Source organism: Streptopelia decaocto, assembly GCF_964273445.1.
Source record: "Streptopelia decaocto genome assembly, chromosome: 3".
Classification (NCBI taxonomy): domain Eukaryota; kingdom Metazoa; phylum Chordata; class Aves; order Columbiformes; family Columbidae; genus Streptopelia; species Streptopelia decaocto.
Window position 1 is genome coordinate 34,451,913 of NC_138656.1, and position 27,615 is coordinate 34,479,527.

The 27,615-nt window shown below is 48.8% G+C and overlaps 3 protein-coding genes across 3 annotated transcripts; 2 read left to right on the forward strand and 1 right to left on the reverse strand.

Annotated features, from left to right (window-relative positions):
• Nucleotides 1-350: 350 nt before the first annotated feature.
• LOC309438267 (epoxide hydrolase 1-like) lies at nucleotides 351-11,322 on the forward strand (the record flags this gene model as incomplete). Its single annotated transcript, XM_082049406.1, has 10 exons — nucleotides 351-440; nucleotides 1,938-1,961; nucleotides 2,865-3,078; nucleotides 3,800-3,980; nucleotides 4,767-4,997; nucleotides 5,377-5,506; nucleotides 6,697-6,911; nucleotides 9,613-9,721; nucleotides 10,047-10,172; nucleotides 11,121-11,322. The coding sequence occupies exons 1-10, from the start codon at nucleotides 412-414 to the stop codon at nucleotides 11,320-11,322; spliced, it is 1,461 nt and encodes a 486-aa protein (XP_081905532.1). The 5' UTR covers nucleotides 351-411.
• An 84-nt stretch (nucleotides 11,323-11,406) lies between these two features.
• Nucleotides 11,407-15,612, reverse strand: MAD2L1BP (MAD2L1 binding protein). The gene is made up of 2 exons (XM_082049407.1): nucleotides 14,418-15,612; nucleotides 11,407-13,781 (listed from the first exon to the last, which is right to left on the reverse strand). The coding sequence occupies exons 1-2, from the start codon at nucleotides 14,766-14,768 to the stop codon at nucleotides 13,251-13,253; spliced, it is 882 nt and encodes a 293-aa protein (XP_081905533.1). The 5' UTR covers nucleotides 14,769-15,612; the 3' UTR covers nucleotides 11,407-13,250.
• A 516-nt stretch (nucleotides 15,613-16,128) lies between these two features.
• GTPBP2 (GTP binding protein 2) lies at nucleotides 16,129-27,210 on the forward strand. The gene is made up of 12 exons (XM_082047323.1): nucleotides 16,129-16,329; nucleotides 18,669-18,695; nucleotides 19,337-19,521; nucleotides 19,827-19,935; nucleotides 20,457-20,654; nucleotides 20,933-21,107; nucleotides 21,735-21,954; nucleotides 22,399-22,534; nucleotides 22,950-23,008; nucleotides 23,917-24,088; nucleotides 24,367-24,531; nucleotides 24,942-27,210. The coding sequence occupies exons 1-12, from the start codon at nucleotides 16,144-16,146 to the stop codon at nucleotides 25,137-25,139; spliced, it is 1,830 nt and encodes a 609-aa protein (XP_081903449.1). The 5' UTR covers nucleotides 16,129-16,143; the 3' UTR covers nucleotides 25,140-27,210.
• Nucleotides 27,211-27,615: the final 405 nt, after the last annotated feature.

Below are 27,615 nucleotides of genomic sequence, written 5' to 3' on the forward strand. Positions count from 1 at the left end.
GATAGCACTTCAGATGTGGTCTCACAAGTGCTGAACAGAGCGAAGGATCACTTCATTCAGCCTGCTGGATAACATGCGTGCTATATAGCCCTGTAGGCAGCTGGTCTTTGCTGCAAGGGCACCTTGTTGGCTCAGGCTCAGCAGAACACCTCAGGCCAGTCTCCCCAGAGTTGCTTTCTTCGCATTTGGCATCCAGCCTGTGCTGGCACACAGGGCTATTCCCTCCCCATACAGGACTTTGCATTGGCCTTTAACTTAATTTGCAAGTGCAAACTTAGGCAATAGGTGGCACTAATTGGATGATGTAGCTTGCATTGTCACCAGGAGAGCGCCACAGCCAAAGAGAAAGCCAGAGGAGGAGACACCTGGGTTGCTTTGCTCAGAGCAGCGGCCATTCAAGGAGGAGCAGACATGTGGCAGGAGTTCCTTCCAAATGCCTGGTGAGATCTCCTCGGCGTGGGGAAGAGGGACTCTGAAGAGAGCTCCCTGGGACTGGGGTGGGAGAAAGCCCCTCTGGGGTCAAAAAGCCGTCAGAGGGTGGCTGCATGTGGCTGAGTTCTCCTGAGCATGAGTGGGGAGGAGGTTTTATTAGACTGAGCCTTGTTTTGTGTTGCTCAGAGAGCTGCTTCTGGGACATGCTTGCTTTGTTAGCAGTGCAAAGTTTGTGTTACTGCCATGATAACTGGTCACTAAACTCCAGGATGTAAGTGCAGGGGGGATCTTATTTCCTGTTGCATAAGCTGCTCAGTCACCAGAGAGCTGGAGCCTGACACTGCTCTTAGGAGCCCTGTTCTTCCTTGTCTGGGAGGGGTTTAAGGAGATGATACATGCTTAAAAATCACACATAGGCTGTTTCACAGATCTTACCAGATTTCCTTGGTGACTGCTGGGGTCTCCAGTAGAGGCACTGGGTTCTGCACCACAGGCAGCAATAGGAAACCATACTAGGTAAAAAGAGACAGCCAGCAGACTTCATTTTTCATGGAGTTTCGTGTCCTTTTTTTTTTTTTTTTTTTGGTAGAATTGAGACTGTGCTTTTCTTGCAAGAGAATCTACCAGGCTAAAAGAGAACCAAGGGGGATGTTTCATTTATCTTGCAGCCAGATTAAAATTTGAGAAGAAACTTCTTCTCAGTAAGGGTGACAGAGCACTGGAACAGGCTGCCCAGGGAAGTTGTGGAGTCTCCTTCTCTGGAGACATTCAAAACCTGCCTGGACATGTTCCTGTGCGACCTCACCTAGGTGTTCCTGCTCCAGCAGGAGGATTGGACTAGATGATCTTTTGAGGTCCCTTCCAATCCCAAACATACTGTGATACTGTGATTCATACTGTGATACAGATGGGATCTAGAAACTTCGGTATCCAGTCAGGAGTAGTTAGGAGTAGCAAAGGTACAGTAGATCATTGAACTCTGCACAGGGAAAGGTTCCATCAGCCTCTCTTCTGGCCAGCACAACCGCACAAGTGTCAACCATGTGGCTGGCAGCAGAATAACCCTCGGGCTTCAAAGTCCCCTGCCAAGGCTGCGCACCTATCGCTGCACAGAAGTCACAATAAACTATTCTCTTGGCTGAAGCAACACAGCCGCTTGTAGTATGAAACACTACAAGGACACCTACCCAGTTGTTTAGTGCCTTTTATCTAAATTGTGCGGAAGGAGGGAATATTATGGCAACAAATTATCTAGCTAAAACACAGCTCAGAAACACTGTCTCTTTGTGCAGAGACACTTGTTCTAAGCCCCTCTCTTTCTGTCCCATCCAAAAAGTAGGAAAAATAATAGCAGACGTTGTTGGGTGGCTAAACAGCTTGCCGTCCCATGGCTGGGCACTAAATGGTGCTAGCAGGTGACATTCTTTGCATCATCACCTAGGCAACACTATCAGACTCTAAGGATCTTCTTTTTTCCTTTCTTTTTCTTTTTCCCCCTTTTCTAGGGAGAGCCTGTTGTCCCGTATCAGGTGAGTAAAACAGCTCTTCTGGGCTGAATTATCCACTTTTATCAGCACTGTGGTTGGGGCACAGCATAATCTCTTCCCTATTCTGTATGACAACAACAAAATCTTCATTCATGGACCCCTTGCAGCCCACCTGAAATAGCCCCAGACACCTCTACTAATCCCCAAGGGAAGCTGGAGAGCTTGAGGCACAGATCAGAGGGATGGGAAGGTATTTAGGACTGATTGCTCAATCATTTGAATGATTTTGAAACATGCTACATGTCTGTTAAAACCAACTCTGGTGACTTAGCTGCCGTGCCTCAAAAGAGTCTGAAACTTTGTTGTCTAGAACAGAAACAGGGACACTCAACAGACAAGGTGAGACACCCACGGAAAGCTATGGTGGAGGGCCAGTGTTGCCCTAAAAAATGACTGAATCTGTAGAGGAGCTATATATAAAGCACTGCCAAGAGGGGCACGCCCAGCACATCCAGATCTCCCCAGCAGCTGAAGACCCTTGTCTCTGCTCCTGCTCCTCAGCCCATTCTGTCTGTGCAATTTTTATTCCTGGAGGAGTTCAGCTGCTACTATTGCATTCGCTCCAGTACCTGCCTTAAAAGAGACCACCCCATATCTTATTGACCTTGTACCCCAGGTCACCCTGGCTCACAAGGAGAGTGGCAAAGAATCCTTGTGATCAGCAAGTCCTTATCATCAAGGACTTGAGGTCTCTAGGAAGCACTGTTAGATGTAACCCTACCCCAGATCTTGTCTGTGACCTCCAAAAATAACAGAAAACCCCATACCCTGCTGACTCTATGGGATTTGTAGGCATTTGTTACTGCTCAGGCCCAACTGATGTGAACACATGCCTCAGCATAGTCCCTTCTGTTGTTGAACACAAAGAATTTTATGCCTCCCTAGGTCTTTTGAATTTTCTCAGAAGAATGCAGTCCTGGTCCCTGTGGCTGCCCTGGGGGTTGGAGGGATGCTGGTTTGCTGGCTGAGGTCTAGACACAAGATCAAGACTCTTGAAATGGGAGATGGATGGTGGGGCTCAGGTGAAAGACCCCTGAAAGGGAAAGAAGATGAAAGTATCCGTCCCTTCAAGATTGAAACATCTGACAAAGAAATTGAGGTACTGGTGGCTGGGATGTAGGGAGGGGCAGAAAGCTGTGAGATGGAGCTAGTCCACCACCCACCTTACTGCTTCAAGGTGATGTCTTGGGTGCACTTATATACACCAGTGCAGCTACCTAGCACCAATAGATAATGCTCTGGCTTACCACCCTTTATGAACAGGATTTGAGCTCAGATTCATTATAATGCCCCCCGTAAAGCCCCATGCAAGCTGGGGCTGCTCCTGCAGAAATGTCACACTTTGAGCAGCAGATTTTGACAGTGGGTCTGGGTGGTGGGGAGTGGTGGAAGGGTGTCAGGACAGCAGTGGCACCAGTGGGGCATGACTGAGTGGCTTCCACAGGGGGAAGGGTTGGAAGGGTGAAGGGGGATAGGATCTTGACTGAGTTGCAGCACCTCTGTCCCTGCATGCCTGTCCCTAATTATCTGACTAACTAGCAGTGAGCAGCTCAGGTTGAGCTTTTTACTCTTCTCCCAGCTGATGGTGCTGGCAAGTTCCTAGCACCAAAAACCCTAAAGTGGGTTGGCAGCAGGCAGGAGTAGGATCCAGTACTCCTGGGTGCTCTAGAGAAACTGGTAACCTTATAAACAATTTAGGGGGTCATGCAGAGCACATAACTGCTCCCAGATAGTGGCACAAAAGCTGGCAGAGCCAGGAGGGCCTGTCCATGCCTGCCCTGGCAGCTGGCCAGCCTCACAAGAAGGGCTCTCCTCCACAGGACCTGCACCATCGCCTGGACCAGGCCCGCTATGCTCCACCACTGGAAGGGGCTGCCTTCCACTATGGCTTCAACTCTAACTACCTGCGGAAGGTGGTGGCCTACTGGAGGAACCAGTTTGACTGGCGCAAGCAAGTGGAAGTCCTGAACAAATACCCCCATTTCCTAACCACCATTGAAGGTGAGGTGGTCTCTGTAGCTTCAGCAGGTCTTGATCTGAAATGCACAGGGAGAAGTGGGGGATTTAAGAGTTCAGTGTATTTAAGACAACAGTATGCATAACAGCTTAGTGATATGAGTGAAATATCATTACTGGAGGCTATATTATTAACAACCTTCTCTAGATTAAGACCATTACACAGTGGCAATGAGATTAGGTCTTCTTCAAGATGGACTGGCTCTGAACCTGTGCTAACTAATGATGAGGATTTCTTCTGCTATTGTCTTGAAGCCACCTTTGAAAATAGCAAAACTTTCCCTGACTCTGAGGCTAGAATTTCCACCACCTTCACCCACTTTAGCCAGGTGAGGTTAGCCAGACTTTAAATAAGTGATCTGCAGGTTAAACTTCTATCTTGCACTTACTTTTTCATGTTTCTCTTTTTATCACCCGTGTACTTTGTAATTTTGTCATGTTTTTCCATGTGTCTTACCTGCATTATGCCACTCATTCAAGCACAGCTCTACTTACACGCTGTGAGACCAGTTTCTCAGGATATGGATGCTCAGTGTCCTGTGACCCCAGTATCTGGGGCTGGGATCAATATCTCTGTCTGTATGAAAAAGATGAGACATAGATACAATGCCGGGCTTCCCCTTTTAGCTAGACATCTTCTTGCCATGGTCCGATTGTGTAACTTCTGCTATGAATGCTAATTACAGTTTTGCCACCTTCCTTCTTCAGAGTCCAGAGCAGAAACTGTGATGAAACCAGAGCTTTAATTTGTCTGTCTTGGATGTGTGGCAGGGATCAATATCCATTTTATCCACGTGAAGCCCTCCTACGTCCCTCACGGTCGAGCTGTTCAACCTCTGCTGATGGTCCATGGCTGGCCTGGCTCCTTCTATGAGTTCTACAAGATCATCCCTCTGCTCACAGAGCCGGCCAAGCATGGCCTGACAGAGGGTGATGTGGTATTTGAGGTCATCTGCCCATCCATTCCAGGCTATGGCTTCTCGGAGGCACCACACCAGAAAGGTAAAGATGAAAAGACTCTGTTGGAATCACAAGGTATTTGGAGAAACACCTTAGCCACCTCAGGTCCCCTGAGCACTGGAGTTTGTGAATGCAGATGCTTGGCTCTGCGCTAACACCCATGTGGCTGAGGCTCTGAGGCTGGCTGTGGAGATTTCGAAGGCAATGGTAACTGGAAGCCAGTTCTGCTTTCCACTTTCTCCACTTTTCACTGAATTTCCACCATCTTGTGTTCACTTTATTACCAAGGAGTTAGGCAAGCAGCATAGCACACTGTGCCTTAACACAGTAGCATACTCACGTGCCTCTGCCAGGCCATGATCCTTGGTCAGGGGATGAACACTAGGACAAACAGGTCTCCTCTGTTTATCTTTACGTACAGGCTTTGACACTGTAGCAGCTGCTCGTATATTTCATAAACTGATGAACAGATTGGGCTTCAAGGAATACTACCTACAAGGAGGAGACTGGGGATCTGCTATTACCACAAACATGGCCCAGATGCTGCCACAGTGAGTAGCAAAGGGAATCAGTGCAGAAAAGCTGCCTCTAGTTCTTGCCTTCTAGCTGCATGGTCCTGGTCCTGCCTTCTGTTTGCCCTGCCTCTCATCCCCTTCTGCTTTGCTTCCTCCAGGGACATCCCCACTCCTCTGCATTCAGTTGTATTCATATGCTTTGCATTGATATTAGCACAGTTCTCACGCTTCCTAAATTTCAGTGCTGTGTGGCTTCTCTTTCATTAGCTGTGGAAGTTAAATCTGCTGCAATTTCATTTGAGACCTCAAGGAGACAGATCATCATTCTAAATCAGGAAGGAGAAAAATTTTAAATTGACAGGGAGAAAAAGGAGCTCAGCCCTTCAGCAGGTGAATAGTATAACAGAGTATAGGGCTTTCCTACCTAAAATACAGAGTTAAGACTGATCGGAAAAGAAACACAATACCTGCCTTAGAAGATGGCATCACAGATCATTGTTTAGCATTTAATGAAAAGTGGGCATTGCAGCCATGCTTAGGTTGGAGAACAGATAAAGTGGAAAGCTCTGAAAGCAGTTAGATTGCAGGCTGAGCAGCTCACTGTTCCCGGTTGCAGTTGTGCTTCATGGCACCCAGAGCACTGTGTCCACATGTGGTACACTCAAGCTTTTCAGAAAATAACCAATGCAGCCTGTTCTCTACAGCACAGAACACCACAAAATCAACAGCCGGAGCTACCAGGATGGATATGCCATGTGCAGAAACTGCGTACCTAAAGCTAACAGCCTGCCAGTGGTACAGCTGGATGGAGATGGCACCAGTTGTACCATTTCTAACTCCCATAATTTTTTTTAATCATGATGAACCTAGGGCCTTTATGTATTTGGCTCAGTGAAATGCTTCTATCACAGCTCCAGTCAGACTTAAAGAGGGCAAATTCACGCTACACATGAGAAAGAAATTTATTATAATGAGGGTGGTAAAATACCAGAACAGGAGGTTGCCCACAGAGTTGGTAGATGCCCCATCCCTGGAGACATTCAAGGCCAGGCTGGATGGGGCTCTGAACAACCTGATCTAGTTGAAGATGTCCCTGCTCATGGCAGGGGGGGTGGACTGGATGATCTTTGAAGGTCCCTTCCAACCCAAACTATTTATGATTTTCTAGGAAATTTGGAGACAGAAAATTGCTTGATTAAACCTTCTGTTCATTAACTTAATTTTAGATCTGTGAAAGGGCTTCACCTGAATATGGTCTTCATCGCCATGCAAGGTTTGGGAAGGATGATTTCTGTGATCCTTGGGGCTTATGTACCATGGCTCGTAGGCCTCACTAAGGAAGATGTTCGACGTGTGTACCCTTTCGCCCAGAAGAACATATATAATATTCTGCGAGAGTCTGGATACTTACACATCCAAGCCACCAAACCAGACACTGCAGGTAATGAACCTTCTCTATATTGCTTTATGAACATTGTATACTAACTTCTTATGGTATATAAAAACTTATAATTGCACAAATGCCAACCATGTTTGAAAAGCAATGAGTACTGGTGACCGAGTGCAAAACATGGGGACAAAGAACTGGGAAAAAGGTAGTTAAAAGGAACAGGTTAAAAATTATGGAGACTACAAATATCACTTTTCAAACAGCATGCCCCTTTTATCATGCTCTTGTGGAAAGAACTTCTTTGCAAAATGCCTTTTAAAGTGAAGCACAGGGTCTTGAAATTGAATCTTCTAGACATAAATATGAGTGAAAACAAGAAAAATATAATAAGCAAGTGCAATGCGAAACAGGTAGACAAAGCTTTAACACCTGAAAAGACTGAAGGCAGATACAGTTAGTGAAGCCAGTAGAAAAGGAGTCTGAAGAAAGATATGGCCATCTCAGAAAAATTAAATTAATTATTTGCCTCAATCCCCGCTAGTGAGGATTATGGAGTGTTCCTTTATTGAAATAATCCGTCATCAGGAAAGACAGTGGAGCTGTCTCTGTCTGGTGTCAGATGTGGAGACCATAGAATGAATAGTACATCATCCTGGCAATTCAGTGAAAAAGAAGAAACTCAAATTGAAATGTCAACTGATGCCTAGTCTGTTGCTTGAACTGATCACCATACCAAAGAAATAAAAGGAGACAAAATACCAGGCTGGGATTTTTTGTTGTTGTTTAGTTTGGTTTTCTAAGAGCCATACAGTGAAGGTAGCCCCAGAAAGACAAAGACCAGTATGTTTAGTCTTTGATCAGAAAACTAGAAGAACTGTTTTAAAGAGGAGAATTGATTTACAGATGGTAAGATCACAGGGAAATCATGCTTCAAAAGTCAGAGCTCAGGCAGAATCAAAGAGCTGTGGATCCAGTAATGGAAAATATTTCATTTCCAAAAAAGTTTTGTTGAGGTTCTTCCCCCAGTGTTCTTAAAGAAATTGAACTGCTTCAAGAAAAAATTTAAGTTCGTGGATTAATAACTAGTCAACATGAGAATTCAAGCACAGAAAGAAGTAAGCAGGTTCCAGGGGAGGGACAGTATCACAAAAATCTGTGCTTGCACCTGTACATTTCAACATGGTCCAAATTTCTCTACAGATAAAAGTTAATGGTTAAGTGAAAATTTGGCAGCTTTCCAGGATTTAGTTTAACCTAGAGATAAATGTTTTTGCAACTCTCTGCACTTAAGTGACTGTTTCATTAAATGGACCAATAAAAACTGATGTCAACCAAGTCCAAAGCAATTTTAGTAGAAGAATAAAATAACAATGGGCTCTAGTTTGGCTGCTGCCATATGAGAGAATCCATGAGTCATGGATAGCACTTTGAAATGGCAGCCAGCTCAGAGTTTAAGGCAATCTTAGAAACTCTTAAAAAGAAAGCAAAAAGAGACCAAGACAGAACACTAAATACATTATATTCAGAATCTATTGCACTCCCATTCACCCTGTTTCATAAATATATTTTAGAATCAGAAGAATACAGGAAGGGGAGAAAAGGAAGACTGAAATGACCGAGCAGCTTCCATACACACACTGTACATAGCCTGAGACTCTTTAACGTGAAAAAATAAGAGTAGGAATTTTATAGCACATAAAAAATGTGACATGTAGAAAATGAACAGGGAAAAATGTTTTCCCTACTCAAGAAATATCTACATTATCAGTTTAAGTTCTCATTAGGCAGGCTTAAAGCAAAACTAAAGTATTTTTACTCACCACAGGTTGTTGTACCTAAGATGTGGTACAGGTTGAATGACTAATAAGCTACAAACAAGACTGGTATTTCTGAGCATCTAATCTGTGGATATTGAATACAGTGGTTCAGAGGCAGCTTTCAGCCCAGAAAACACTCATCTCCAGACAAGTCATGTGCCAGCTGGCACATCTTAGCCTGTCCGACCATTGCTGGTCAAAGCATTTACATGACTTCGATCTGCAGCAAATCACTCTAGGCTTGCCAGTGCAGGGAAAATGTTGTGCCAGTGCACAAACCTACTTTGCGCTAGCTACATCCACTATTAAATTGAGACTGTGTCGTGATCATCTTCTACAAAGTCACTCAGCGCTTAAGTCACACTAAAATACACTGGAAAGCAGGCAACACTGACTATACTGTAAAACTACAGCCTAGGTTTCCCAAGGCAAACCTCTGTCCCTACTGAAGTAATCCCTATCCCTGTTTTATGGGTAAGAACGCAAATGTGATATGCCACATACCTGCTGTGTTTATAATGTTAGTGTTCCTCAAAGGTAGGAACAGATAACAGATACGCAATGCTCCACTGTTTAAATTAGATTAAAAGTGATGCACAGCACTCAGGGTCCTGGTTATCCATAGTTTATCTGAAATTTATTTTCAGAGTGTAATCCCTTTAGACCTGAATTTGCTCACTCTGCCACACATTACCAAAAAGCCAATGGGACTTTCTCGGCTTTTTTTTGTATAGGAATTGCCTGAGTTTGTAGTGCTGTCAGTTACAGCTGGAATTCCATTGGGGCACAATTTGTCAAGAATATAATACTACCAGATCTAGTAGAAAACATACAGACTCTCTACGGAACTCTATTTGAAAACTCTGAAAGTTCAGTTTAACTTCTGAAGTATTTCAGGCAACTGTAATCTCTCTCCTGTTCTCCTCCTGAATTAGGTTGTGGACTGAATGACTCCCCCGTGGGTCTTGCTGCATATATTTTGGAGAAATTCTCTACCTGGACAGATAATTCATTTCTGGACAAAGATGATGGAGCCTTGGAAAGGTAAGAAAACAGATGCTCTTTCACGAGAAGACTCATTAAAAGAATGAGTAATGATAACTAATGAGGAGACAAGTAAATGACTGGCCAGTCAAGGCTGAATTTTAAGGATGAAAGATTACACGTGACAAGTAGTAGTTTAAACTTACAGCGACTGCCTGCAAACTACTGCTTCAGTACTGGCAGTTTTGCTCTGGGCACACAGGTGCTGATTAATTTGCTGCTTCTCTGTGAAGAACAGAAGGAACAACGGTTCTTCAGGACATGAGGCCAATACAGTATATTGAGAAACAGCTTCCAATGAAATTTCTTCTTTCTCTCTCAACAGCAAATACTCTCTTGATGACCTTTTGACCAATGTGATGATTTATTGGGTGACGTCCTCCATTGTGTCCTCAATGCGATTCTACAAGGAGAACATGTCCAAATTCCCTGGTCCAGGTGCTGATCCCAGGTAATGAAGTGGTGGGTGCAAGACAGATTTTCAAATGAGATTGAACAACATTTGCCTGTATAAATATTTAAATCACCTAAACCAGCAAATTTAACTAGTTTTAAAAAAAAATCCAAATTCTTATTTTCTTTTGATAGTTAAGGGTCATTTTTGTTTTGAGCCTATAATTCACTCAAGGTATCTTGTGGCCAAGACAATGCAGAAGACTTATCAAAGTATGTTCAGTTTTGTTTGTGTTCAAAACACAAAATACAGGTCTATATACACTTGTTTAGTGATTAAGTAATCTGCAGCTCAGTTCGGTAAAAACAAAACAGAAAATCATGAGCATCTCTAAGAGAGAAGTTTAAACTGAATTAGGAAGGATATGGCTTACTGGTGGATAAACCAAGAACTATAAATGTAAGCACAAACTTGGGGAAGAAATTTGGAGAGCAGTACTTGAAAGCACCTTCTAACAGCTGCTGGCTTTAAGAGCACTAGGAGAGGCTGACCAGGAAAATGCTACTGAGCATTCTCCAAGTGATTGATTGTACAAATATGAGTCTCTTTCTTTGTAGACTGAATCAGTTTACCTTTCCTCTAGAGAGAGTCATTTCTTACACTGGCACCATAAATTCTAAAGTAAACATGAGCTAGCTCATTTCTGAATTTCACAAAAAGGTGTGGCATCTTGCCACATATCACAAAAATCAGGTAAGCTTAAAAATCTGAGACACTTCAAGATTGAACTGTGGGCAAAATTGTCTCTAATTTACGTATCTTCGGGTATAACATTCTTAAATTGAAGGAGATCCAAATACAAGTGAAGCTCTTCACCAGAGTACAGACCACAAAATAGGTTGCTGTGGTGAAACTTTTCCAGCTCTGATGGTTATCAAACCCAGAAGGCTTTTGTAGACTTTCCCCAGACTTCTTTCAAAAATGCAGTTAACTTGTATCTTCTAGGCTTGGAGTACACGTTCCTACAGGGATTGCAGCTTTTCCTCAGGAGTTAACACATACACCACGGACCTGGGCAAAGGATGTCTTCAAGAACATAGTCGCTTACTCCTACATGCCACGGGGAGGTCATTTTGCGGCCTTTCAGGAACCAAAGCTTCTGGCACAAGACATCATGCACTTTGTCAGAAAGGTGGAACAGCTGTGAACCTGCAGTTTAGATACATAGAAGAGAAGCTGTTCTGCCACCGACAGAACCTTTACTGTGAGGCATTAAATAAACCCAGTGTAATCACATACAAAAGCCAGCATTTTATTTTGATAATGATTACAGTACTAAACTTGTTAATTAAGCTCTAAAGAAAAAATAAGAGGCATCTTGTCTTCTTTCATTCCCGGCACCATATCATTGCTGCATTCATAGTTCAAGTATAACAGAATGTGTAAACAGTTTAATGCAGTAACATTGCACTCATTTGGGGAAGAGAGTAGAAAGGAACTGCCCCCCTGTTCCTCAGAACTAAGGCTTCTGTTCAAAAGCTTCTTTAAATACTTGGCTGCCAGCATTTTAAAATATGCATTACAAGCACCTTTGGTGGAAGTGTAAAGGGATTTGATCTCCTGAGTACAAACACTCCTACGTTCAAGTTATACTTCATTCAATGGAGCTGTGATTACATATTCAAGTGGGCAGCTGCACACAAGGCAGCTTTCTTCATTCTAGCAGTTTTTCCCCTTTAGAGCTACCTTTAGCAGTTACTACACATTGTAAACAGTTGTTAATGGATAATGAGGCAGAGACAGCACTCCTAGTGTTCTTCAAGCTCAAAAATATCAATTTCCTCGTAGTTCTATAATCTCATTCCATTCCAACACAAAGTTAAAATACACACCAAGTGTAGAGGGTTAATTCAACCTTTGACCCATCTTTCAACCTACCTACCACTGGTAGGCTCAAGTTTCTCTTCAAGCGGAACAGAGCTATTTGGAGGCATTAAGCTCCTTGCATTACAGACACATACCCAGCTGACTGAAGATAAGTACAGCAGCTATCTGACACACTGCACTCTAAGGGTGTCTCTCCCTCCTTCCCTCTCCCATTCTGTACTAGACACCAGGCCAGAAGAAAGGGCTCAAGTTCTGCTTTCAAGTAGTACATTCTGAGAACAGGAATTTGACAGGTAGAGATAGTGCTGAACTTGAACACACTCCCCTCACCTCTTCTTCACATTTCAGAAATATTTAGAATCTAAGACCCTAAGACTTCTAAGATGTAAAAGTAAGCAAGAATGAAACTTTGTTGTTGTTAAGTGAGAGTAAGCTAGCATATTGGGGCAGAAGTCCTAACTTCCTCTGAAGAGGGTTAGAGCAGAAACTGCTTATTTTTCATTTTAACTGTATATCTGATTGTCAGGGCTGTTGGACTAAATATTAGTGAAAAAGGAAAATAGGAGGAAGTGCTGCCCTGCCTCTGCAGGACTGCTCAACCTCTTTTCATCACCACTGCAAGACAGTGCTGGGTACAAGGCCTCCCAGCTGCTGAGAGGTCCCACTCTTTGGATTATTAAGTGACTGAAACTGAGTTATGGGGAAGTCTAATGTTATCAAATAGACAGGCAAACACTTGAGTACTCAAGCGTGATCAGACTGCAGGGAAAGGTCTCCTTTCACAGGAAAAGGGTAGGTAAGAATGGTTATGTCCTTTATACTGAAGGCCAAGCTTATTAATAATCACATAAATTATCTAGAGTCCCAAACAAGCAGCCAATACTAGTAATGATTAGCAAAGAACTGGCCACATTAAAACTCAGGAGAGAGAACATACCCAGTATTTTCCAGTTCAGTAAGTATATGGCAGGAAAGCTTTACTCCCACCACACTAATTCATCCCCTGTGCCACAACTCTGGTCCCTAAAGAATCACTGTGTCTTTGTGCAACTGTGCCTCAAAGGGTATTTGCTTTCAATGACTGAGGAGATGAAGAGAGATGAACATAGTTGAGCTATGGGAAGGCAGCAGATGCCCTGAAGACATCCATATAGAAAAGAATATGCAGTTACATTTGATAAAGTTATTATCACTTAAAGCAGCACCAAAGGTTATTCAATATTCCATTAAAGTTCTACAGAGCACAGGTCATTCATGAAAGCCTTTGAGTGTGACTGGTGCTTGAAACCAGACGTAGTCCTCCCAAGTAGAAGTTGCAGGCTGAGGAGGTGAGGCACTTAGGTTGATGTCTCCATCACAGGACAAGTTAACAGTTAGTTTCCTTCCTCGGGTCGGCACTTTATAGTTGAGCTTGGGCCGGAACCAATCAACACCACAATCACGGTGTCCTTGGAGCATCACAACAGTGTCTGTGACAGGCAGAGCCTTAAGTTCACTGAAGACATCTGCAACGAAGAGCGAGTGAAAAAGCTTGCGAACACAGGATGCAGTTTTCAGGCTATCCTCAGCACTGCCCTCATAAATACCCTCCAAGTTGAGCTCATAGAGCTCCTTGGGGCTCATGACACTGCCTCCAAGTAGAATAAGAACCCGAGGAACCAGCGTCAAACTAAACATTACTTCCAAGTGCTGGAGCACTCCCTCCAGATCCATCAGCATCTGCTGGCACTTCTTGCTTGCCAGGTCCACAGAGGATGACTTCTTAATCACATCACCACCCTGTAAAACAAAATGAAAAAAGGTTAGGACACTTAATTATTGGGACAGTGTTCAGAAATTCAATGAATGGCCAAAGGGTTTTATGATCCTTTTAAGAGATATAGGTACCCACATACAGAATAAGGAAATCCAAGAGGAACACAAAATGCTTCTCTATAGCCACTCAGTTTGAATATGAGTTGCAGTACTGATTAATTACCACAAGAATCAGAAGCCCCATCTTTTAAACATCAGCTATCCTTCTAAAACAACCTAACATTTATTTTTTCTTAGAGTTGTTTGAGTAACAAACAAAAGTGACACACTTTGAGCAGAGAGTAGGTCAACAAGAAATAAATAGTAACTTCTTGAGACTTTCAACCACCTGACCTAAAGCTACTAAAGCTATTTTTTTTTTAAGTGAAGTTCTGATAACACTTAAGGCTACAGCTACGAGCGTTTCACTTCAGACCCAGTTAACAGGTTAAAACACGAGTCACTGAGCTAAAGCAGTGAGCTGACAGGCAAAACTCCAGCGGCGCGGCCGCCTCCGGGCCCAGGGCTCTCCCGGCTCCCTCCCGGCTCCCTCCCGGCTCCCTCCCGGCTCCCTCCCGGCTCCCTCCCGGCTCCCTCCCGGCTCCCTCCCGGCTCCCTGACCTGCGCCGCCCGCCGGCAGAAGTAGACGAGCTGCTCGTAGGGCAGCGGGAGCTGGTGCCGCTGGTGCAGAACGTGCTTGAGGAGCTCGCAGGCGAAGCGGCAGCAGCTCTCCCGGCTGACGGCGCCCGGGAACACCACGGACACCGAGGGGCAGGCCGCCGCCGGCCCGCTCCGCCGGGACCTCATCCCGCCACCGCGATCGAGAGCTGGCGGCGGCTCAACTATGAGGAGCGGGGACGCGGGAGAGGCCGCTCGGGTGGGAGCGGGAACCACCGTAACTCCGAGAGCCGCCATTTTCTGGCCAACGGTAGGCGACCGGCTGGGATTTGAATGGCCGCCGCGGGGCAGCATGGGAGTGGTGGTGGGCCTGTGCGGCGCGGCTTCCGGCGGCGCAGGCGCCGTGTTTGGTGATGGGGAGCGGGGTGTCCGCCCGGCGGTTCGCCCTGCCCCGCCCCGGCAGGAGGAGGTGCTGCGGGCAGCCCGGTCCTGGGGTGTGGGGCGCACTGACACCGTCCCCCCGCTGCTCCTGCCCCAGGCTTGGTAGCCGCGCGGGGAGGAAGCGCGGGGGCCGTTGCCGGGGTGCTCGGTGGTGTTAACGGCCGCCGCAAGCCCGGGTGCCGTGAGCGGCGGGTGCCTCTTGTAGGGCTGCCCAGGGGGCTCCGGAAAACAGGTCAACTGGTTCCCCCAGCTACGTGCTGGGGCCCGGCCAGCGCACTCCCGCCAAGTGCGCGGCAGTGAGGAGGCAAAGCCCCGCCGGCCGCCGCTGAGCTTCCTCCGCCCGGTAGCCCTGTTGGCCCCGGTCCCTGGCAGAGGAACCGCCTTCGCCCCGCGGCGGGGAGGCGGGGGCGTGCGGTGAGTGGGAGCTGCCGTGTTTGGAAACAACGTGGCCGCAGCCCCATTGGGTGCAGCCTCCAAAACACGGCGAGGGGCGGGCGGTCCCTGCCGGCGGGTGGCGGGAGGAGCCGCTCCCCGGCGAGCTGACTTTACAGCAGCCTCGGCTGCCTGTTGAAAGCGCCAGGCAGCGTGAGAGCTTCACAAACACTAGTCAAGCGTAGCCCCCTTCCCCGGGGGTGCGGTGGAGAAAAACGAGGCTTCGTGGTGGTGGTACTGGAGACTGGCAAAACACACGGCGAGGGACGCGGGGCACGGCAGGAGGGGCTTTTGCTGTTGCCCCCCGTCAGCAGGAGCGTAAGGCGTCCTTGGGGACAGCTGCGCACCGGGCTGCTGCCGCCGCCGTGTAGTTATGAGGTGCCTCCAATGCCAAACACCTTTACAAACACTCCGGCTCCCCGACGCCAGTCAGAACGAGTGCAGATAGTTCGCTGTCACTGAACAGGGAACCTGGGGCTCTGCCCCGTCGCAAAGCCTGTGAGCCGCCAAAGGGGAAGCCCGCGGGCACCGGCAGATCCTGGAGGGCAGGGCCGGGAGGGCGGCGTTGCCCGCCGCGGCCGCCAGGCGGCGCTCCACCCACCGGACTCCAACTCCCGCCCGCCCCCGCGGAGGGAGCCCGTACGGAGCGAGCGGGGTGCGCCGCGGGGCACGCCGGGAGCGGTAGTTCCGGGCGGGCGCGCTGGGAGCTGTAGGCGGGCGGGACTCGGTTTCCCGTGGCGCCGCGCGGCGGTCTCTGACGCGGGTGCCGGGGCAGCGGGGCCGGGGAGGGGAGCCCGGGCGGGGAGCGGGTGCCGAGCGGGCGCCGCACCAGGGCGGCGGGGCCGCGCCGCTCGCCATGGACTCCCGAGTGTCGGAGCTGTTCGGGGGCTGCTGCCGGCCGGCGGGCGGCGGGGCGGGCGGGGCGCTGCGGGGTCGCGGGGGGCCCGCGCCCGGCGGCGGCAGCAGCGGCTCGAAAGCGAAGAAGAAGAACGGGCGGAGCCGGGGGGGGAAGGCCAACAACCCGCCGTACCTGCCACCCGAGGTGAGCTTCCCCCGGCCGGGCCAATGGTCGCCGCGTCCCGTCAGCCGCGGAGTGGGGGGTCCCCCCGCCCCGGGCCCTGGCGCCGCGGAGGCCCGAGCCGCTGCTGTCAGGGGCGGGGGGCGCCGCCGTTGCGGGGCTGGAGAGGGCGGAGGGAAGGTCGCCCCCGAGCGGCTCGGTGAGACGTGGGCTCGCTGCCCCGCACCCTGGCAGGTTTGGTCGCGGGTCAGGCTGGAGGGGCTTGTGAAGAGGCTCCGTCGAGGGTCCTGGCGATGCTGGTGCAGGTTCGAGCCGGGGTCGGGCTGCCAGGCGGGGGGCTCTGCGGCCGGCAGCCCCGGGAGTGGTGTGCCCGCCTGCCCTGGTCTCTGTGCTCGGGTTTGACGTGGCAGCGTGCAGTGTTTGTGCCCCCAGTGCCAGAGAGCTCCCTGCATGGTCCACCAAACCCTGCCCATCAGTAGCATCTCACTGCCTGACATCCATCTGTGGGTGCTTTACTGTCAGGGAGCTAAAGAGCTTCGGAAATAAAGCTTTGCTCAACTTATAGTCGCAAGCGTCCTGTTCGCATCTTTCCCTGAGAGCTGATCTGGTGGGTGTAAGTCCCTTCCCAGCTGCCAAACTCATCGACATAGCTCAGCAGGTTCTAGTGACTCCCTTCCCAGCTAATTTGGCAATTGTTTTCTTACACAGAAACGCAGACGGTACTAACAGAGTGCAACACGTTTGCCTCTTGCAGCAGGAAAAATGTCATTGGTAGTAAGTGGGTTTGTTGATCAGGCAGTTGGCACCATGCTAATACGACTGCCACTGTGGGGCATTACATTGCCCCGGAGTCAATTGCTTGGCTCCACTCCGTGTGCTTTCAGTAAAATGTATAAGAATCTGTGCTGGAGGGAGCAATTCCTCCACAAGGCAGGGCTGTGACACTTGGCAAGAAGGGAAAACAGTGCTTTGTTACTGTTAGATCTCCATGGGCAGGATTGTCCCCAGCAGCTGCTCTTTAGTTTTTGTTCCTTTCAGCTGGAGGCTGGACAGCCCCCTGTGGTTTCAGCACAGCTTCCTCTCCCCAGCTGCCCTGTGCAGTATGTGGCCTGGCAAGTCTAGGCTTGTTGCTTTTCTAGTCTCAGCTGACTTGAAAGAGACCCACCCCCTTATTTAGAGGACAGTGCAATATGTGAATGCAGTGTTCCTCCTAGAGCTAAAAAGCTGGCAGATGGTAAGAGAGGAAAGCCTTCTGCAAGTACCCTTTTCTCATTGCATAGCTCTGGTGCCTGAGAGCTGAGCTGACAATTCAGAACTTCCGTCTGTTGGCCTTTTGCCACCCTAAACACTGCTGTGGTTAGGAGCTGAGCTGTAAGGCAAGGAGAAGGCTGTTGCCTCTCCTGACATGCAAACTGGTGTCTGGAGGAAAAGGAAGTGCTTAGTGTTGGTAGCTTGATTTAGTCTGTCAGAGTACTTGGCTTCCTGCAGGCTCCAGCCCTTTCTCAGTGGTCCTTAGACTGAATCAGTGGGAAAGTTATTTCAATATGTTCTCTTCAGAAGCTGAAGCCTGTTGTAGTTGGAGTGGGCTTGACGAGTACCTGGGCCTTTCTGGTTTGGGCTGTGACAATCCATTCTGGCTCCAGCCCTTCCTGGCAAAGTTCTCCTGAGCACGTTGTGCACAGCCAGCCACAATCAGGTCTGGGTCTCCAGAACTGCCAAGCCAGTGACCAGCTTGCTGGACTTGAAAGAAGTCAGTAGCTTGCTTCTTTATGTTTGTAGTCCTTCTCTCTTGCAGAGAGAAGATATGCGAGTATATGAGAAGATGTCAATGAAAAAATAATTGAGTGAGGGTATCAGTGTGCAGGATAGGAGACAGCAACTTTTGATCCCGGTCCCCTGATTCTGTGCACATTAGGTGGATGGAAGCTGCTGGGTAGGGTGGGAGTGGGATGCTGTGGGTGACAGTATAGGTCATGGATGGGTGACGGGGGAGACTTTTGATCATCTGCTGGCCTGTGCCTTTTTGAAACTGGAACTCTCTCTCTGTGACTGTTAGATGGCCCTATTCTTTACTGACAGTAAAACCCCCAAAAGCAGTATTACCCGCTGTGTCACTCTCTAGTTTTATCCTCTGGTTTTCATCATGTGGGATGCAAACAGCAGAAACAAACCTAAAGTAAGTTCCAGTTGAGCACAAGAATGAATGGCAGAAGAGGCTGTGACCTAACACAGTGTATTTCAGCCATTTTTCCTCTCTCTGAAACTGCCAGCACGAGCTGTAGAGTATCTGGGCAGCTGATGTCTATAGCAGTTCCTGCTGGCACAACATCTAACCTTTCTGTCTTGTTTCATTCTCTGACCAGGCAGAAGATGGAAACATCGAGTACAAGGTGAGCCTTTTGAGGTTGCAAAAGGAGGTCTTCCTCCCAGAGGGTTATTTTGCAGTGAGTAACTTCACTGTCACAAGACAGCACATGGTGAGCATGTCCGAGGAAGAGACAGAAATGTGGACACTGTACTAAGGAACTCTCAGTCATCTTTCGTGCCTCTGTGCCTAGTAATACCCTGTATGATGAGCTGCAAGAGTTTCATCACAGTACTCATTTTTAGGAAACTGTTTTAGGAGATGAGACCCACTGCGTTTTTACTGAAATCTTCCTTTCAAGAGAGAGCTGCACGTGTCCCTGATAATAATTTTTCACTTTCTTGTGGCTGTTATGCCCTTTGCACTTACTTGGCTCCTGTGTCACAGATAGGTCCCACAGCACTTTCTTTACCCCCCAGCAGGCAGCGTACAGATCCCTTTGGCAAGGTGCAGGCAAGTTCTGCTACCATATGTGGTACATTTGTGAAACCCTTTCTCACCTGTCCTATGGCTTCTGTGCAGACACTGACTTGGGCTGTGTTTTCTAGAGGTGGGTCAGAGTTGGGGGCATTGCTTCATGGTGTGGGGTTAGGGAGTTGCTGGCTTGGGCAATGGGATTCCCTCAGCATCCAGGCTGTGGCTATAACTACCCCCTCTGTTAAACAGCTAAAGCTAGTGAATCCCTCGCAATATCGCTTTGAGCACCTGGTGACACAGATGAAGTGGCGACTACAAGAAGGCCGAGGTGAAGCCGTCTATCAGATCGGCGTGGAGGACAATGGGCTGCTGGTGGGCCTCTCAGAGGAAGAGATGCGTGCCTCGCTCAAGACACTGCGCCGTATGGCAGAGAAGTACGTGTTCCCTTTCATCTGCAGGACCCACAGGCATAAACAGCCGCCAGTAGAGAGGCTTGGCCCCAGGATTTCCCTGAGGAGCCGGTGGCTCCATTCTACAAGCGCTTGTATGACTAAAATTCCCTCATCGTGAGGCTCTGGAAGTAGGAAGGCAGTTATAGGGCTTTTGGCTGGAAGCTGGAGGCTCCTTCCCTGCTATCCCCAGCTTTCATCCCATTCACTTTGCCAGCTGTTATTCTAGAGGCGCAAGAGCTGCTGAGTACAGGCGTGTGTCTCACTCCTTCCTTTCGTGTTTTTGGCAGGGTTGGAGCTGACATTACGGTGCTACGGGAGAGGGAAGTCGATTACGACAGTGACGTTCCAAGGAAGATAACGGAGGTGCTTGTCCGAAAGGTGCCTGACAACCAGCAGGTAGGGACCTGTGACTTGGCTGTCCTCTCCTGCTGGAGACTTGGAGGCTTCATACAAGCAGCTTCCTTTTGGGATGGGAGCCCAAACCCTAGAGGCACTTTGTCGTCTGCCCATAGCAGATGCTTTAAAGAGCTGCCGGAGGGAGACTTGATAATGCTTTTCATCTCCAAGATTGTGGTTGAGGAAGATACCAGTAGGGGAGATTGCCTGGATTAGAGGTAAAAAATTATTTCACTTCTACAGCAACAGTTCTGATGCAGGCCAGCATGCAAACAAGGAAGGATTTAGAGTTCTTGCTGCAGCAAATCACCTTTTTTTCTGTTATCAAAGCCCGATGTGTCACATCACAACTCCTGGGCAGTGTTTTGATGGTAGTAAAAGCAGAATCTAAGCAAGATTACACTGCACAGTGTCCATCATGGAGAAAAGCTCTCTGAGGCACATCTCCACTGCTATGTAGTTTTCATGCACACCCAGCACAGCAATGGTTAAGTTTCATGATTTCTCTGTTCTTCCTGTAGTTCTTAGACCTGCGAGTAGCTGTGCTGGGGAATGTGGACTCAGGGAAGTCAACCCTGTTGGGTGTCCTAACACAAGGAGAGCTGGACAACGGGCGGGGCAGAGCACGCCTCAACCTCTTCCGGCACCTCCATGAAATCCAATCAGGAAGAACATCAAGCATCAGCTTTGAGATCCTCGGCTTCAACAGCAAAGGAGAGGTGAGAGAGTGTGCTGCTGAACTCAAAAAGCTGGAGAACAGGACTGCCTTCCTGTTACAACTGTGAGTGGGACACAAGGGAAGAGAGGTGGTACAGCTCAGTGTCCCTTTAGCTGAACCTGAGTGCTACTTGCCTGTTTGCAACAGAAGTTGTTTCTTGCACCCATGGTGAATGATCTCTCCTCACTAATTCTGAGGTCAAAGTGGATAGATAAGAGCTGGCTTTTCTTCACTTGCCTGCTGGGGCTCCTTTTCTCACCAAGTCCTTATGTTCCACAGGTGGTGAATTACAGTGACTCCCGAACAGCAGAAGAGATCTGTGAGAGTTCTTCCAAAATGATCACTTTCATTGACCTGGCTGGTCACCACAAGTATCTGAAAACAACCATCTTTGGCCTCACCAGCTACTGCCCAGACTTTGCTATGCTGGTGGTTAGTGCCAACACTGGCATTGGTGAGTGTTGCCTTGCCTGTGTGGATTGACAGCAGTGGAGAATGGAGGGAGTGGGTCCTTGTTAGTTGGGAACAGTTGTCAGAAAAAAAATATTAGTTCAGAAGCATCTTTTGAGTTTTTGTAAGCCTTTGAGTGCCTGGGAGGGGAACAGAGCTGGGATCCTCTTACCAGCTGTAGACCTCATTAAACTGTACCCTGGGCAGAGAGGCTTCATTTGGAATTTGAGGCAGTGTTAGGAAAAACAAAACAAAACTAAACTAAAACTTTGACATATTCTTAGGGATGCTGAATCCTAAAGCCTTATAAGAAGGCAGTTGGAGTTCTCCCACATCTTTCCTTGACATTTTTGTGGCTGTTTTCTGGCAAACTCTTGCCCAAGAATGAAAACTACTGCATCTTTCTGAAGCAAACAGATCAGTCACAAAAATTCTTGGTGGTTTTTGTTTTTCTGGACTGATGTTTGGTTTTGTTTAAAATAGTAGTTTTGCTTTTTCATTGCCTGATGAACTAAGCAGTTAGGGTGAAATCTCGAGTGGGCCTGTGGGAGAGCCAGGAGACAGAGCTGTGCCAAATACAAGCAACAGTGGTGACTGCTAGTGCACCTACACTCTCACTTGTCTCCTGCAGCAGGCACAACGCGAGAGCACTTGGGCTTGGCCATGGCCCTCAAGGTCCCCTTCTTCATTGTCATCAGCAAAGTTGACTTGTGTTCAAAAGCCACTGTGGAACGGACAGTGAAGCAGCTGGAAAGAATACTGAAGCAGCCAGGCTGCAACAAGCTCCCCCTGCTTGTGAACTCAGATGACGATGCTGTTACAGCAGCACAGCAGTTTGCACAGTCTCCCAAGTAAGGGACTATTCCTTTCTTCTGCTGGGAGCAGGCAGTTCAGATGGGGCTGCTGTGTGGAGCTGGGGAAGGCGGGGCAACCACATCTTGAACATCTTGGATTCTCATGAGTTTTCCTACCCTTGCTTTGTCCGAGAAGGCATTTTCACCTCCCAGGCCTTTTTCTGTGCTCTAGGAGCAGAAGATGCCCAAGGCTGCACTGGAGTTACTTCTCCATGATAGAAGTGTGGGTTGGCAGGGGACTGGTGCCTTGACCAACCACAGAGCCATGGGTTACTGCAGAGCTGTACCTAGCCCTAGCCCTAGTACCTGTGCCCTTCTACTCTGGAAATTTATCTTTGTAGCCTCTTTCTTCTTGCTGGATTGGGTCAATCCAGAGTTGCAGCTACATTATGCAGCTGTGCTCTGGCATTCTGCTTATTCCTGTCTATTTGTGTCTGACAGCATCACCCCAATCTTCACACTGTCCAGTGTTTCTGGGGAGAACCTGGATCTCTTAAAAGTCTTCCTCAACATCCTCCCTCCACTTACCAACAGTAAAGAGCAGGAAGAACTAATGCAGCAACTCACAGAGTTTCAGGTATGTAAGTATAGTTTGCTTCTAGTTCTGGTACTGCACTCATTGCTGTGACATCTGACAAACATCCCAGGGCTCTAGAAACTGTGGGAAGGGATGTGGTGACTCCGGGAGACTATCGGGAGACGTTAAAGAGAGGACTCACTCCTTGTAAAAAGCCTCTTAGGCTGGGCTCTCTCCTAACCAAGGGATACCCATGTCAGGGATAAGATTGTTTCTCTGGTTGCCACGTAGAAGGCAGAGGTTCCTCTAATGGGCAGGTAGTGGGAGCTGGCAAAACCTCCGACGTGGTGTCAACACCATCTGATGACCAGCAGAGAGCTCACCTCCCTCCACACAAGTAGCAAGCACCTTGCTCTCATTCTGGAGTGCTGTTTCACAGCTGTCTGAGCAGGTTATTCTTGTTGCCTTGCTGCAGGTCGATGAAATTTATACTGTGCCAGAGGTGGGGACTGTTGTGGGAGGAACTCTGTCAAGGTAAGTGAGGCCACAAGAGCGGGTGTGAATGGTGGCTGGAGTTCCCACAAGGTTAGAGTCACCAACCGCAGATGGACGCAGTGCAAGGCTCAGTCCTGACTGCTGCCAGGTGACTGACCAAGTGAGGGCAAAGCCCTCCAGGGTATTGAGTGGTGCCATAAGCAAACCATTGGTCATGTGGTAGCAAGCAGGGACTCTGCTCTAAACTTGCTGGATTAGGAATGGGACCTGTAGCGTGCTGAAGTAAGGCGTGCTGGCACCCAGAGTTGGCAGAGGTTACCCATGATCCCAAGGCGTTGCTTTCCTTCTTCCTTAAGCAGGGGTAGGAAATTTAAAGACCAAGTCCTCTGATCCCAGCAGAGGTTAACTGCATGCTACCCCATGAGAAGGCATCTGTCATAGAATCATAGAATGGATTGATTTGGCAGGGATCTTAAACATCATCTAGTTCCAATCCCCCTGCCATGGGCAGGAACACCTTCCACTAGACCAGGTTGCTCAAAGCCACATCCAGCCTGGCCTTGAACACTTCCAGAGATGGGGCATTCACATATGTCCCTCAGTGTTTGGGAGTGATCAGAGCAGTTTGGCTACCAGCACATGCACACAAAGCAGGTGTCAGCTGCAGTCTCTCCAGCAGAAACAATGCAGTGTGGCAGAGCACTGGTGACAGAATGGCCCCTGTCTGAGGGATATCTGGTGTTCTTAGGAGTGATAGTGTGACTTTTGCTCCTGCTGTAGGAAATCCCTCTTCCCACCAGCTATGCATCCCTGTTAGTTAATCCTGAGTAAGAGTCCAAGGACACTCACCTCCTTGGCCCTAGAGAGTTTGTGCAGGTTGATCTTGGAGAGTGAAATTTCTTCCTTGTCTCTTGATGAACTCTGTCCTGCTCCTCTGCCCTGGGCAGTGGGATCTGCCGAGAAGGGGAGAACCTGGTGGTTGGTCCCACTGACGACGGGAAGTTCCTTCGTCTGAAAGTGTGCAGTATCCAACGCAACCGCTCAGCCTGCCGTGTGCTGCGGGCTGGGCAGGCAGCCACACTGGCCCTCGGACCCTTCGACCGCTCCCTGCTGCGCAAGGTGAGTCCTGCTGTTGGCAGGTTGCTTGCTGGTCTGGTGAGCAAGACTGGAGGCTTCCCCGGAGATCCCCAATTGATAGGGTGGGAACAAAGTAGGGACTTTTGCAGGAAACTTACTGGAAGGAGAGGAAACAGCCAGGCTATGAAGCGGGATGAGTACAAGGCTGAGAATGGGATGCAAGCCCAAGTCGCAGAGTGCAGATGTGTTTGTGGTTTGGGGGCTTGTGCAGAAGCAAGGGTACTGGCCCTAACTGATCTGAGCTTTGGGTTGTTGTGCAGGGCATGGTCATGGTGAGCCCAGAAATGAACCCCACCATCTGCTCAGTGTTTGAAGCCGAGATTGTGCTTTTGTTCCATGCCACGACTTTCCGGAAGGGCTTTCAGGTGACGGTGCACGTGGGGAATGTGCGACAGACTGCTATTGTAGAGAAGATCCATGGAAAGGTAGGCATAGGAATAAAGAGGAGGAGGGTGGACCTCCCTGTGGGGCCCCTTGGGTAAAGCTAGGGGCTACTGGTACCTTGAGTGGCTCTGTCCCTTCCTAGGAGCATGCTCCACCCCTTTATCCTGCCCATTTGGTTGGTTTTCCTCCCAACATGTTAAAGAATTCCCTCATCACAAAACAAGCTGCATGATGGACTACAGCAAAACTGTGAAGGGAGGTGAACTATCCATTCTCCAGATCCTGTGTCTTCCTGTCTGCCCCTATGCATACAATAATGAGAAGAGCTCAAGGAACACAGTCTGAGGGAGGCAACCTGCTCATTTGCCTCATCTTCTTAGCATCCACATGTACCTCCCCTGCATACATCAATATGGTAGATGGGTCTAAGCTCTCCTCTTTTTCTCTTCAGGACAAGCTGCGGACAGGAGAGAAGGCAGTCGTCCGTTTCAGGTTCATCAAGCATCCTGAATACTTGAAGATCGGAGCCAAGCTGCTTTTCCGTGAAGGAGTCACCAAAGGCATTGGGCATGTCACTGACCTCCAAGCCATCACCACCAAAGAAAACGGCCTGGAGGAGTCCCTGGGGCCTGGACAGCTGAGCTTCTGACTACAACTAGGTCAGAGAGATCTCCACGCACCAGCAAGCTGGGAGAAGGATGGAAGCTCCCGTGGCTCTCTGAACGATGCCTGCTGCTTTCCCGTTCTAGCATGGGTGTCCCTCCTCCGCACCGTGAGATGGAGCCTGAGAGAGTTTCTTGCATTCAGTGCCGTACCTGGAGCGAGTTAAGCATGTTCTCCGCATTGCCTGCAGCTTTTGTTACCCTGCCCTCCTTCAGAATAGATCAGAGGCACTTGCAGACCTGGGCAGGCAAGTTCTGGCTTTGTTTACTGTTTGAAAATTATTGGTTGGGAGGAGCAGAACCCTTGAAGACTAGCAGTGAAGGGATATTTTGCCATCTCCGACACAAGATCTGGTTCCATTTCTGCTCTCTGAGCAGTGGGTTGATAACAATCCTTTCTTGAGTTATCCTGCAGCACATCCCTCTGGGCAGGGGGTGGAAGAGGCCCTGCTACCCACAGCAGGAACTTGGTTGAACCTCTCAAAATGCATTCAGGACGCTTTTTAACCGTTTTAATCTTGGTTTGTGTGTTGGTTTTGCATTACTCCAATCTGAGTGTCTTACTGTTGGACAAGTGTCCTGTTCCCCACTCACACATACACACTCCTTCAGCACCCTGCTTTCTGACTCCTGGAAAGCTGTGGCTGCTCCGAGTGGCACAGCTTCCCACTGTAACGGCACAAAGGCAGAGTTTGTACTCGCATCTGTTCCTTGCAGCACCTGGTCAGGTGGCCGTTCTGTGGAGCAGAGCGGGGTCTGGGCCTGTGCTGGCCTGGGCAGGTTGTTTCCATGAATGTTTGGCTGACAGTGTCACCTGCATAGTGGCAGCAGTGGTTTGCAGTAGGCTCCCTGCTGTGGCTGTCCCAGGGCCCAGCCCAGCTTGCACCTCGCATGCTTGCCTTAACGTGTGAGGAGGACAGTCTGTGTTACTGACACAACACCAGGCGACTTCTGATGTTTAGATGTGATTTGACAGTGGCGTGATTTTATTTCTGTTTCTCCTTGAGAAAGACTTATTTTTCTTTCCCATGCCACTGGGGTTTGTTGTCAGCGGAAAGCTGATGTTGCCGGCAAGGACTCTGTGCACAAAGAGCGGAGCACGTTTGTCTCCTGCTCACTGTCATGCAGCTCCCCTGTGGGACTGTTACTCCAGGCCGCTCATAGCCTGGAGTGTGCAGCAGGGGCTGTACAGCTGTACATATGCTTTTGTTTGTATTGTTGACTGTTAGACCAAATGTGTCTGCTCTGTGCAACATGGCATGGTGGCCTGCCAGCCCTAACCAAAGAGAAGGGCGAGGGCCTGTGATAGCACTTGGACACCCAAACAGCCCTTCTGCTGTCCTGAGAGCAAGTTCTGCTTCTGGGTAGCTGACACAGGCAGTGCCTGTGGGGCCACACGGCCTGTGCTCATCTGCGAATGTCTCAAAGCAGTGCACTCCACTGTGCTGGGCTCCAGCAGGTGGGGAGGTGGTAGCTGCACCCTGCGAAGAGCATGCTAAGGTGTGGGGAAGGCTGTGAAATGGTGTATGTGAAGGGATTCAGAGGCAGCTCAGAAGTGACCTGTCTCTTGTGGGGAGCACTGATCCAGCTGAAAATTGAAAATCTGTTTCTTCCGCATTGTCCCAGCAGTGAAAAGGAGCCATTGGCTCAGGGTCGCTGTTCAAGCAGGATCACTCTTTCTTTCCATCCTGACAGTGGTCTGGGTGTTAGTGACATTTTCTTTCACCCATGCCTGCAAGAGCGACAGGCCCAGCTGCCAGCAAGCTCTTCCCTTTGGTGCTAGTGGGTCACAAAGAAAGCTGTCTGGGGGGTGCAAACTGTTTGCAGCAGCCCTGGCGTTTTGTGCCCCAAAATGGGCACGGGGTTCTGTGACCTCTGAAATAGCTGATGGCTGGTCTCACCTTATCCCTGCCATCTGTGGCATGACTGTTCTTGGTGCCATGGTCTTCATAATTGCTGTTTTGTTGTCTTTAATTTTTCTAGTGCTTGGGGTTGTCCGTGTTCCCCAAGCATCTATATATAAATGTACAGAATAAAGATGTTTTATTGAGCTTGCTGGCTGAGTTGTACAATGAGCGAAGGTAGAGCTGTGCTCTTACCCTGCTGCCCTTGGAGCAGGGTCACGGTTAGAGATGGCTGCCCTTCACCCCCTTCCTAAGCTTCCTGCATTCAGCGCTATAAATACCATCCTGTGGCGTGGAAGGAATGCACGCACGCGGCTGTTTACAACCGGGCTCTCCTGGCTTATCTGAGCAAGCCTGAGTGTGCAGCCTGGGGTGACAGGCAGCCACGTCACCCTGAGCACAGCACTTGGGGCTGTTGTGGGCAGAACAGGCTGTGGTGAGTGCTTCCTCACAGCCACAAATTCCCCCAGGCCTAATTAAAGGGATGCTTTTTAGGGCACACATCTAAGTGGTGGTTTGGTTTTAAAATAGCTTCAACCTGATCAAGGGGTCTGCAATT

Bases quoted from the DNA above. Each gene is read 5' to 3' on its own strand.
- MAD2L1BP (XM_082049407.1), bottom strand. From the start codon at position 14,768: ATGCTGCCCCGCGGCGGCCATTCAAATCCCAGCCGGTCGCCTACCGTT. The intron at 13,782-14,417 runs GTCAGGGAGCCG...TTTGTTTTACAG, and splicing joins TCTGCCGGCGGGCGGCGCAG to GGTGGTGATGTGATTAAGAA.
- GTPBP2 (XM_082047323.1), top strand. From the start codon at position 16,144: ATGGACTCCCGAGTGTCGGAGCTGTTCGGGGGCTGCTGCCGGCCGGCG. The intron at 16,330-18,668 runs GTGAGCTTCCCC...TTCTCTGACCAG, and splicing joins CGCCGTACCTGCCACCCGAG to GCAGAAGATGGAAACATCGA. The intron at 19,936-20,456 runs GTAGGGACCTGT...TTCTTCCTGTAG, and splicing joins AGGTGCCTGACAACCAGCAG to TTCTTAGACCTGCGAGTAGC.